Genomic DNA, 12,237 nt, shown 5'->3' on the forward strand with positions numbered 1-12,237 from the left:
AATGAAAAGGCTCAAAATGGATCAAAGATTTGAACATAAGACCTGAAACCATAAAACTCCTAGGAGAAAACACAAGTGGAAACCTATTCCAGTCCAAACTAAGATACTCACTGAAAAAATAAAAATTAAAAATTCAGCTAAGGATGTATGTACAGAGATGATCATTATATCCCTGCTTAGAAAAATACAGTAAAAATAGGAGGATGGTTAGTCATCCCCTCTAATGCTAACATCTTCATGTCATAAGGGAACACTCATGATAATCTGTGAGAAAAGGAGGACAAACAGAGAAGCTGAGCTCAGGCAATGAAAGGACAAAAATTGGACTTAAGGGGGTCTAAGGAGGCTGGCCCTGGCAAACATCAGACACTTTTAGTTGGGACTCCCAGGGGAGTGTGAGTAAAGTCCACCAGAAATATACCAATAAATACAAACACTGAAGCTCAGCTTTCAGTCAGCTCAACCCCTGAATAACCAATGGAGATTTTCCACTGCTCAGACTGCCTGTCACAGCACAAGTACATGTACTCTGAAGGGATACAGCCTCATCCAGAGCCTCAAATGATCTCTACAAGTCTTTTTTATACTTAGTGTCTGCAATTCAATAAAAAATTACCAAGCACACAAAAAGATAAGAACTCACTCAAAATTGAGAGAAACACAGAAGCAATAAGAAATGGACCTATAGGGGCGCCTGGGTGGCGCAGTCGGTTAAGCATCTGAGCGATCTCGCGGTCTGTGAGTTCGAGCCCCGCGTCAGGCTCTGGGCTGATGGCTCAGACCCTGGAGCCTGCTTCGGATTCTGTGTCTCCCTCTCTCTCTGCCCCTCCCCCGTTCATGCTCTGTCTCTCTCTGTCCCAAAAATAAACGTTGAAAAAAAAAAATTAAAAAAAAAAAAAGAAATGGATCTATAGGACATCTAGATAGTGGAGTGTATCAGCCATGAACTTTAAAATAACTGATTAAATAATAAGGTGGGAAATTTTGGCAGAGACTTGGAAACTAAAAAAGAATAAAAATAAAAATTTAAATATTATATATTTTAAATGTTTATTATTTTTTCCTAATTTTTTTAATTTTATTTTTTATTTTTTAAAATTTACATCCAAATTAGTTAGCATATAGTGCAACAATGATTTCAGGAGTAGATTCCTTAGTGCCCCTTACCCATTTAGCCCATCCCCCCTCCCACACCCCCTCCAGTAACCCTCAGTTTGTTCTCCATATTTATGAGTCTCTTCTGTTTTGTCTCCCTCCCTGTTTTTATATTATTTTTGTTTCTCTTCCCTTATGTTCATCTGTTTCGTCTCTTAAAGTCCTCATATGAGTGAAGTCATATGATTTTTGTCTTTCTCTGACTAATTTCACTTAGCATAATACCTTCAAGTTCCAGCCACATAGTTGCAAATGGCAAGATTTCATTCTTTTTGATTGCCGAGTAAAACTCCATTGTATATATATACCACATCTTCTTTATCCATTCATCCATCAATGGACATTTGGGCTCTTTCCATACTCTGGCTCTTGTTGATAGTGCTGCTAATAAACATGGGGGTTCATGGTCCCTTCGAAACAGCACACTTGTATCCCTTGGATAAATGCCTAGTAGTGCAGTTGCTGGGTGGTAAGGTAGTTCTATTTTTAGTTTTTTGAGGAACCTCCATACTGTTTTCCAGAGTAGCTGCACCAGCTTGAATTCCCATTAAATGTTTATTTATTTATTTTTGAGAGAGAGAGTGGGAGAGAGTGTGAGCAGAGGAGGAGCAGAGAAAGAAGGAGACAGAAAATGCTAAGCAGGATCCACATGGGGCTTGACCTCTGAAATCAAGGGTTGGACACTTAACCGACTGAGACACCCAGGCACCCCCTAAAATTAAGATTTTAGAGTTAAAAATGTAATTGTTATTAAAAATACATTTCTAGGTTTCACAGCACACTAGACCCAGATGAATAGAAAAACTAGTAAACTGGAAAGCAAGTCAAAAGAAAATACAGAAACTGAAGCATGATGAAATAAAATTATGGAAAATACATGTGTGAGACACATAGGCCATGATGAAAAGCTCTAGAATAATATTTACATGTGATCTCAACTGTGACAAATGGTGCATGGAGACATAAAACAATACACAAAGATATTAAGAAAGATAAGTCTGAGGGGTGACATTGGAAGTATACTTTAGTGGCTTTATATTTTTCTGTATTTCCACCCTCAAATACATCCATGCATACAATAGCACTTCTTTTTTTTATTTAAAAATTTTCTTTAATGTTTATTTATTTTTGAAGGAGATAGAGACAGAGTGTGAGTGGGGGATGGGCAGAGAGAGAGGGAGACAGAATCTGAAGCAGGCTTCAGGCTCTGAGCTGTCAGCACAGAGCCCGACATAGGGCTCGAACCCACAAACTGCGAGATCATGACCTGAACCAAAGTTGGATGCTCAACCGACTGAGCCACCCAGGTGCCCCCAATAGCACTTCGTAAAGTACACTTTTAGAAAATTCTAGTTTCTTTGACTAATAAATGTTCCAAGAGGAAAAAGCTCTGTGATCCAACAAGTTTGGTAAATATTGTGTTAAGTAGAATTAGCATAGGTGTTTTCCTGTGTTTAGTTGTTCGTCTATCTATCCATTGGTCTTCTCAGAGTCTAACATCCTATATTGTGCACTGAGAAGCATGAAGAGGAGATCAGTGTCTCTGAGGTTATTTGGACAAGAAATCTTTTCCTCACAGAATGTTTCACAGGACCAAAGTTCCAGGTAACAGTCCTTGGTAAATACTTGTCTAGAAGGGAAACTTGAAGCTCTTTACCATAGCATGCCAGGCCCTATCTGTCATATCTTCTCTCCCCTGCCTGGGTCTGGGTCCCAGCCATCTTGCCCATTCTTCATAATCCCATGTCTCTAGGCTTTCAATACCTTGTGTCCTCTGTCTGGGATCCCCTGCCCCTGCTCTCTGCTCTCTTCTCCATTTATCAAGCTTCTACTCATGCTTCCAGCACCCAGCAGAAATATGGCCTCATCACTTCCTCAGAGCTTGGAACATCACAGTTAGTACCTTATGGCATCCTTGTCTTATACTTGTCTCTCACCACTAGACTGGGACTTAGATTATCATGTCTGCACCCACAGGGCCCAGCACTGGGCTTGCCAGATAGTAAGCATCAATGAATGCTTGATGAGTGAATGAATGAATGAATGGTGCCAGCGTCATAGCTAACTTTCTTTTCTCTGACAGGATAAGTATTTCTCAAGTCATCTTAATTTCTTTCCCCTATAAAGATGATATATACTGATTGTAGAAATTTTATAAAGTAGAGAAAGCAAGAAATAAAATAAAAATCACTTACTATCTTACTACCTGGGGATATCTTGTGTTAACATGTTAACATATATCCATTCAGGGTTTTTTTTTTTTAATTTTTTTTTCAACGTTTATTTATTTTGGGGACAGAGAGAGACAGAGCATGAACGGGGGAGGGGCAGAGAGAGAGGGAGACACAGAATCGGAAACAGGCTCCAGGCTCTGAGCCATCAGCCCAGAGCCTGACGCGGGGCTCAAACTCCCGGACCGCGAGATCGTGACCTGGCTGAAGTCGGACGCTTAACCGACTGCGCCACCCAGGCGCCCCTCATTCAGGGTTTTATAAACGAATGTAGGAGTATTTTATAAAAGTTGGATTAACCTTATATACATAACTTTATAATGACTTTTTTCTACCTAACATTATATCACACTTTTCAATGTAACTAAATATTGCTTCAAAACATGATATATGGTATTGATTGAATAGCATGTAGTAGAGTTGATATATCATATTTATAGTTGTGTCCAATAGCTCTCTGATGAACATATTTTTAGATCCAACTTGGTCTACATTTCTGATTTTGTTCTAAGGACAAAGTCCTAGAGTGAAATTTCTGGACTCAAGCATATAAATATTGTAAAGGTTCATGATATATATTTTTATTAAATGAATTAATTTATATATAAATTTTTCACAACTGTATTGGTACATAAATGTTTAATGCATAGAGGCATGATTATTAGTATTATACTCTCCATATAACAGATTTATTGAGTACCTACTATGTAGAAGGCACTGCTCTAGAAGGGTAGAACCAAGGATAATCTTTTCAGCAATGAGTGTGGGTGTCCTTCCCAGAATTGAGTATCACCATTTTTCTTATTTTGCTAGTTTGATAGGTGGAAAATGATATCCCACCTATTCAATCCATGTTTATTAATAATGAAAGCAAACTTTTTTCCATATGATTGTAGCTGAACAACATTACTCCTTTTTATATCCTCTCCTTTTTGTACCTGCCACTATTTCCTACATTTTGCTAGTCCTAATTCAGTAACTCTACCACTTACTGGTTTTGTCTTCCCTCTCTGGCTTTTCCTGTGAAGTGTCTATTCCTTCATTCATAAAATACCTGTTGAAGGCCAGTATGTGGGTAGCATGGGACTAGATCCTAGGGATCAACTGAATACTCATGGTCCAGCCTCATGGAAGTTGCTATCCGGCAGAGAATTCATATGTTGAACCGCATGCCTTTGTTATGAAAGAGAGGTACTGGGTGCTTTGGAACGCTCACTCTGGGAGCTCAATCAATAAAAGACTTCTTTGAGGAGCCGCAGTTTAAGCCAAGATCTGATGGATGAACAGGAGATAATAGCATAACGGGATAGGATGGAGGTAGGGTGGAGTTAAGGGTTGAGGAGAGAAAAAAGAGCATATGTGGAGCCCTGAAATGGCAAAGACAGAAGTCCAGTTGACTTGTAAGGAGGGAAGGAGGAACAGAGAGACCTGAAATAAGTCTCGGGGGAGGTCACTGGGACCAAATGCAGTTAGCCTCCAGGGATCCCAGCTTGTTTCCAATCTGCATGTCCAAAACAAGTACACCACACCCCCAAGTCACTGCAATGACATTTACTTTATTCTTCCTTCCAGGGCCAGGAATCCTCCAATGTCAGTGCCTTTGCCCTTCCCCCCAGCTAACCTAACACCTTGTGTGCAGTTTCTGTAGGGTAATGAAACTTTCTCAAGATTCAGCCACAGGGCATACCCCAAAGCTTATTCCTTTTGTCTTGATAATAGACTTTAATGGCTTAGGATGCCCCTTCTTTTGCTACCTGTTGAGACTTTAAAACAAAAGGAAGCTGAAAGACTGATGTATCTGGAAGATATGTCACAGTGACTAGTCTGTCAGTTAAATCATGGGCTGTCTGCCACCGGCTGTAGAGAGTTGAGATTTGGGGCCAGGGCTGTGTGTGTCCTGGTGTTGCTGGGTCATGCAAATGAATGTTTAGGGCATTGACTGTGCATCATGAGTCTTGCTTCTCTGTTCCCCAGCTGTCCTTCCCTGGAAGGCCCTGCCCCAGCCTGTCACCTTGAGGAAAGCCCTCTGTATGTCCTTGTTCCGGAGGCTATAGATGATGGGGTTGAGGAAAGCAGAGATAACATTGTAGAACAGGGACAACTTCTTGTCCTCTTCCAGGGAAGCCTCAGAGCCAGGCTTCATGTACATGACCATGGCTGGCACACAGAACATAGTGACCACAGTGATGTGGGAAGCACAAGTGGAGAAGGCCTTCAGTCGCCCCTGGGCTGAACGGATCCTCAAGATGGCAATGAAGATGTTGGCATAAATGACAAGAATGAGGGAGAGTGGGACCAGGATGACAGTAAAGCCAAGAATGAAGTCTACTCGGTCATTGACTGAGGTGTCTGCGCAAGCCAGCTTTAAGACTGCAGGAACTTCACAGAAGAAGTGGTTGATCTTGTTGGAGCCACAGTATGGCAGACGCATGGCAAAAACAGTGTAGATAAGAGCAGAAATGACACCCCAGAGTCCACAGAAAATAACCATTACTCCACATAACCATGGGCTCATGATGACCTTGTACCTGAGTGGGTGGCAGATGGCCACATACCTGTCTATAGACATGATGGCAAAGAGCCACGACTCCATGATGCCTAGCACCAAGAAAATGTACATTTGGGCCACACAGCTGGCAAAAGAGATGGTCTTCTTCTGGCTGGCTAGATGTGCCAACATCTGAGGCACAGTTGTAGTGGTATAGCCCACATCCAATATGGAAAGGATGCCAATAAAGAAGTACATGGGTGTGTGGAGGTGTGAATCCAGGCAGATGAGGATGGTGATTAAGCCATTTCCCAGAATAATCAGCAGGTAGGTCATCAGGAAGGCTGAGAAGAGCAGAGGAGTGGTGCTGGGGTTGAAGGAGAAGCCCAGAAGGATGAATTCAGCCACAAAGGACTGGTTAGTCTCCTGCATCATGTTCTACTTCTAAATGAAAAAGAAAGGAACCAATTCAGACAGAGAACTAGCTAAGCTATGCACCAAGGTGAGAGTTACTGATGGGGTTGTGGTAGTAGTGGTCAGTGTCCAGTTATGATTAGACACAATGACTGTCTATTTTACCTGCCCTTGGGCCACTGCCACTACTCTCAGGAGATCTATGAAGAAGATGTCCTATTGAAGACATTAATTTATTTTCCACTTTAATTTTACCTTCAGTCTGGCCTGAGCTGGGCCATCTCTCTGACTACCCGCTGGCCCCTTCCCAGGCCATGGTATGTTAGAAGGCTCACTGAGTTCTAAGTCCTGGCTCTATAGTTGACTGAGTGAATGGCCTTGAGCAAGTCCTTTACCCCGCACCCTTGCCCCCTTGAGACTACTTCCTCAAGTACAAAATTAGAGAGTAGTTGTCTCCTTGCTACAAGTTTGCTGCAAGAATATGATATCCATGATATATGATACCAAGGAGTGATATTTTGTCATGAAAAGCACCACACAAAAGGCCTACCATGGGGTAGGTGCATGGTGAATGTTAACTGCATTCCTGGATGGTTCTCCACACACAGGACTGAGATTCAGGTTGGAGCTATGCAAGCAAATTTCCTGAGAAGTACCCCACCATCATTGAAGCCTACAGTCAATTTTCACTGTCCCAGATGCCTACCTTCTGTCACTTCTCCCCACAACAGCCAGTATCTCATTCTTTCTTTTAGCTTCTTACTCACTCTCAGCTCTTTCTCAACTTAACTTCCCTGAGCCTCAGCTTCTTCACGGAGAACAGGGAAAGGACAGCCTCACCAAAGTGATGTCATGTGCATCATTGGTTCTTAGGAACAGGAGTAATCTTCATGGTGTCAGTGTTTCCCTTTTCTGGCACCAATTTATCCAACCAACCCTACTTGTTCTCTAATCTTCTTATTCTCCTTTGGAGCACCATGACTCAGTCTGTACAAGAGCCTGGTATACATTCAATACATCAGATGGTTTCTTGACTTTGACCGAAGGACTGCACACACTTTGGACCTCCTATATGCTAAGCACTTTTCCAGAGTCTTCACAGACATTATTCAATAGCTGTCAGATAGCTGGAAAATGCCTATTTTTATTAAATTTCTACCTTTCATGAAAGAGTCTTTGTAAGTCACATTCTTTCCCCAGGGAAAAAAGGAATAAGGTAGAGACAGTGGGCTCTGCTTGAATCTTAGCTCTGGCTTTACTTGCTATGTGACATTGGGCTGCTAGTTTGTTTCCTAAGCCTCAGTTTCCTCACTGTAAAACAGAAAAAAAAATACCTATCTTGCAAGCCAAATTCTTCCTGAGAGGAAGTTTCCTAAGGACCCAAGATGGGAATATTCTACCTTGGGACCAATAGTGGGAAAATGTGCTGCCATTTCTACTTCTAATTTTTTACACACAGTTGATGAATGGACTGACTCTTTAATAGTCTTATGTTAAAGAGTGTTTAATCTGGTTGATCCATGCAGGGAGGCTGAGGGCAACTGGAATGAGCTGTCTATAAACCAGCAAAGTGTGCCCAAGGATACTGTCCCATAACCAGGATCTTGGGTCAGAAATGCAGGCTCCCTGAACCCCTGGTTCCCCATCATTCTTCCCCTGACTGTCTTGAGGGTAAAACATTTTTTTCCTGGGAAGAAAAATTGCCTGACTCTCAGTGGTTATAACCAGAAGCCCCAGGTGAGGAAGAACAAAGGGAGACATTATTATCTATCATGATGAGCCTGGCCTCTGTGCCACTATTTTGGTCAAAAATATAGAATTTGGATTTTGAGCTGTAGCTTACAATATATCTTGACATTCACTCCCTCTTTGAGCCTCACGATGACTCTGTGAGATGTATAGGATAGACATCATTATCTCCACTTCACAGATGAGAAACTGAGGCTCAGAGAGGGAATATATGGGGAAAATGGAGTATCACTCATTCTGCAGCAGTGATCAGGTTTCCTATGTGTAGCAAAACCATAGCTAATCAGAAGCAAACTAATCTGAGTCCTCAATTTACTCAAATGTTTTCTGTTTTTGATTCTTAGGGGGAAAGGCAAAACAAAAGGCAGAGAATCTTGTGCTAGGCTTAATTTAATGTTATGATGTATGGGTATAGATGTATGCATGCATGAGTGCGTACACACACACACACACACACACACACACAGTGATGGCATTTTTAAGGTGAACGAAGTCATGCCAGTCAGAAACCTCGGGAAATCTCCTCAGCTCCCTTGCCATCCCCCTACATCCTTTCTGATTCCAGGTTCTATTGTTGTCACCTCCAAGATGCCTCTCACATCTACCCAACCCTCTCCTACCCCATTGCCACTGTCTGGTTCAGACACTGGCACCTGTCTCTCACCTGATTTCATCTCTGTCCTCCAGCTGGGTACTTGCCCAGCCCATACCCTACACTAGCCCTCAGAGCATTCTTCCTAAAACAAAACTCTGACTCGGCCACTTCTTCCATCCTTCAGTGGCTCCTTTGTCTACTGGGAAAAGTCTAAGATAGTTAGACAAATACCCTGGCTTCACTCCTCAAAGTCAGACTTTGTTTTGATCACCAGGCTCCAAGGCAGTTGCTGGGCTGACACTTTGAAGGGCTCTTTGGCCACTGCAGGGGTTGACACAGAAAGCATCCCCGTGGCCCAAGATGCCATGTGCAGAGAGCAGACCTAGGAAGGAGATAAATCGCAGATCATAGTAGGAGCTTGTCACAGAGTAACTCCTGGAACCCAGCAGGTCACCTTGGACTCTATGCTAGTTCAACGTGAGCCGAAGCAAACTGGGAGATTCTGCAGGTCAGACACAGCCCCATGAGCAGCTCAGCCTCAATGCACAATGTTCCGGTTTTCCGCTGTAATCTCATTACTTAATATTGAGCCCAGCATAGTAAGACCTAATAATTGCTTGCTGAATGATCTACAGACCGAGAGACCTTGGGAAGCAGAAAAATAAAAAAGAGAAGAAGAGATTACAGGCATTGCCTCTCTCCCTACACTTTTCTTTCCAGTTTATCAGAGATCTGAAGAAAATTACCTGTGTCCGGAGTTCACGAATCTCCTTGGGAAAAATCAGGGCACAAGTAGGTTGAGGGAAAAAGATTGGGAAAGCTTGCACCAAGTGTTATGAACCTCTATTGTTTCTCTCAACTCTTATCTTAATAAATAATAAAAACCATAATATTATTTTAAATAATATAATTTAATAACTAATGTAATAACTAATAATATATATTATGTCATATATGTATATATGTACAAAGCTATGTAATAATGAATAATAATTTAATATAATAAAATATTAGTGTTGTTGTTATTTGAGCAACTCACTGTGTGCCACACGCTGTAATACATGTTTTACATGCATTGTAGCTGGGGTGATAGCTGAAAGATTTAATAATAAATATTGGCACCCTCTGATCAGAACAGACACCTGCCGTAGGAAACAGGAAAAGCCACCCTGCGAGTGGGTGCTATTGCTGTGCCCATTTTACAGGTGAGGAGAGTGGAGACACAACTTGCCCAGAGTCACAGCTTCGGCCGACTCCAGAGCCTGGGTTCATAACTTGGGCTCATAACTGCCTCTGTGAGCATTTCTGGCAAGAATGTAGTTGGACTGACCCACCTGGAAACAGATTCTCCTGTTTTCTCCTCACCAATTATTTTCTCACTTGCTTTCTCATTTCCTGCCTCCTCCATGGTGGAAGCTGAAAGGAAAGGGGACAGGAAGAGCAGAAACCATGGCCAGAAAGCAGGGTGAGTGAAGCTGGGGCAGAGAGCCCTTGAGGGCAAGCAGATGCAGGGAGGCAACAATGCCAGCCATGCTCCTAAGGATGTTGCTGCCTGCTCCGCTCACAGTGACACAGCCATATAGTGACCCTGCCTGAGCCCATGCATCCCCTCTGCTCTCCTTCCCATGGTCTCTGTCCTCCCAACAAGCTTTAGGAGGAGAATGAGCACCCTGATGAGAGGTCAGCAGACAGGCAGGTGATGCCAGAGCTGGCCCTTCCCCACGTGTCCTCTTTCTACTGCATCAAGTAGCCTCCAGAAGCCTCCATGCTGTATGGAAAGAGGAGAGAGCATTGCTGTGGGGCATGAGGGTAATCAGGGCCTTCTCTGAGGGCCTGGAGTCTGCTGCACCAGGGGATGGGTGGGATGAGCCATGGGAGCCTGGTGGGATCCAGAGAATCCTGAGAGACTGAATACAGAGCAGGTGTGAGTAGGGGTCTGAAGTGGCAGCTTCTTATCTAAGGGCAGCAAGAATGGATGAGGGCATAGACCAGAGACCCAGACTGGGCATAACAGAGACGTAGAAGCAAATCAGGAAGAATCAGTGTACACAGATGGACAGACAAGGAGACAGAGGACCACAGTGGCAGGAAAGAGTATCACTAGACTGGAAAGGGATGGAAAGTGAAGATAGAATCTTCAGGTCAGAGAGGAGCCTGGAGCCTGGCCTCAGGGAACAGGTGTTGGCCCTCAGGGGTCCCTGGCAGCTGTGCCAGGAGGCTTCCACCTTCACTCACCCCCTCTTGCCAGAGCACACTGAGCATGGAAGCCAGAAACATACAGCCTCCCCAAGCACTGCTGGCAGATGCCACCTTCAGAGTAAGACCCTGCCCCAGCCCATGGCACTCCCAAGCTTGGTCTTGCCCTCCCAGCCAGGGAGGGCAATCCCAGTTCCAGCTCAACAGGTGCCTGAAGGTGAGGTTGGGCAGGAGTCCAGAGCAAGCAGGCTCTGGGTCTTGCTATCATATGCTCTGGATTGCCAGTCCCTCCCTGAGCCCTCAACAACACCCCACCGATCTGCTCTGGACAACTTCAGACATTCACCAGACCTTGGGACTGGAGACGATCTTGGAGAATTTAATCCCTGCCAGGACACACATTTTCTCTGCAGCCTCTCTGGCAAAGGATGCTCCATCTCCTGTTCATAATCTCCCAAGGACAGGAGGCTCACTACCTTTCAAGGAAGCTTACGTAGCCTTGACTGCCCTTCAGGAAATCCTTGTACTGAACTAAAAGCAAGTACTTCTGATATCAGTGTTGTGTTCTCTTAAATACCTCTTTGCCCCTCCACCCTCCTGCCTCTCACCACAGCCTCCTCTCTCCTCCAGAATCCCCCGTTTGTGTTACAATGTGCTAGCCCTTACCTGCCCTACTTTTCCTTGTGAGGGTACGTGGGGCTGTCTGCATTGCCTTCCTTGCTCTTGATAAGCCCTCATGCTCTGATCAGCCCATTTTCCCCAAGCTGGAACCCTGTCATACCCAGCATCTCTAATGTGGGGAGGCACCCCCAGCAGACTCTTCACACTCACAGCACAGGGAAGGCCCCACCCTTCTGCTCAGCACCTAAGGGCTCCAATGAGCAACCTCTGGGGAAGCAACTGGTGCACAGAAGACCCAGGGATTTGCAGTCAGACAGACTTAGTCACTGTGACCTGGACAAGCCACTTGGCTTCCCAGAGCCCTTGCTTCCTCTCTGTAGAATGTAGCTGTGTTCCCTAAATCATAATAATACCTGCTATTGGGTTTTGTTTGGGTATGGGTTTGTGTAGTCATTATGGACCAGACATTTGATACCTTTGCAGCATGATTATCACCATTTTACAAATACAGAAATGGAGACTCAGAGCATGAAGGAGCCTGTGTGGAGCTGGGACACTGAGCGCAGTTTTGTCTGACCACACAGGCTGTGTTCCTAACCAGTGCTGGTCCCAGTATTGTGATCAGGCACAAGGCAGACCAGAGGCAGGAAGCGCTGAGGCATCTCAGGGGGGAAGGGCAGTCTCATGTGCAGTGGGAGGTGGTTGGCTAATGAACGGTAGACCCCAGAGCAGCACTTTTGAGGGTCGCAGGCTCTGCAGGGGCTTCTGCTAGGCATACATTCTCCTGG

The 12,237-nt window shown here is 44.1% G+C and overlaps 1 protein-coding gene across 1 annotated transcript; it reads right to left on the reverse strand.

The window, feature by feature from the left end:
* Positions 1–4,073: 4,073 nt before the first annotated feature.
* On the reverse strand, positions 4,074–6,498 carry LOC122480368 (olfactory receptor 2A12-like). Its single transcript, XM_043574635.1, has one exon. It carries the CDS (start codon positions 6,307–6,309, stop codon positions 5,314–5,316), a length of 996 nt encoding a protein of 331 aa, XP_043430570.1. The 5' UTR covers positions 6,310–6,498; the 3' UTR covers positions 4,074–5,313.
* Between the last annotated feature and the right edge of the window lie 5,739 nt (positions 6,499–12,237).

This window comes from Prionailurus bengalensis, chromosome C1 (genome assembly GCF_016509475.1).
Source record: "Prionailurus bengalensis isolate Pbe53 chromosome C1, Fcat_Pben_1.1_paternal_pri, whole genome shotgun sequence".
Lineage (NCBI taxonomy): Eukaryota > Metazoa > Chordata > Mammalia > Carnivora > Felidae > Prionailurus > Prionailurus bengalensis.

Bases quoted from the DNA above. Each gene is read 5' to 3' on its own strand.
- LOC122480368 (XM_043574635.1), bottom strand. From the start codon at position 6,309: ATGATGCAGGAGACTAACCAGTCCTTTGTGGCTGAATTCATCCTTCTG.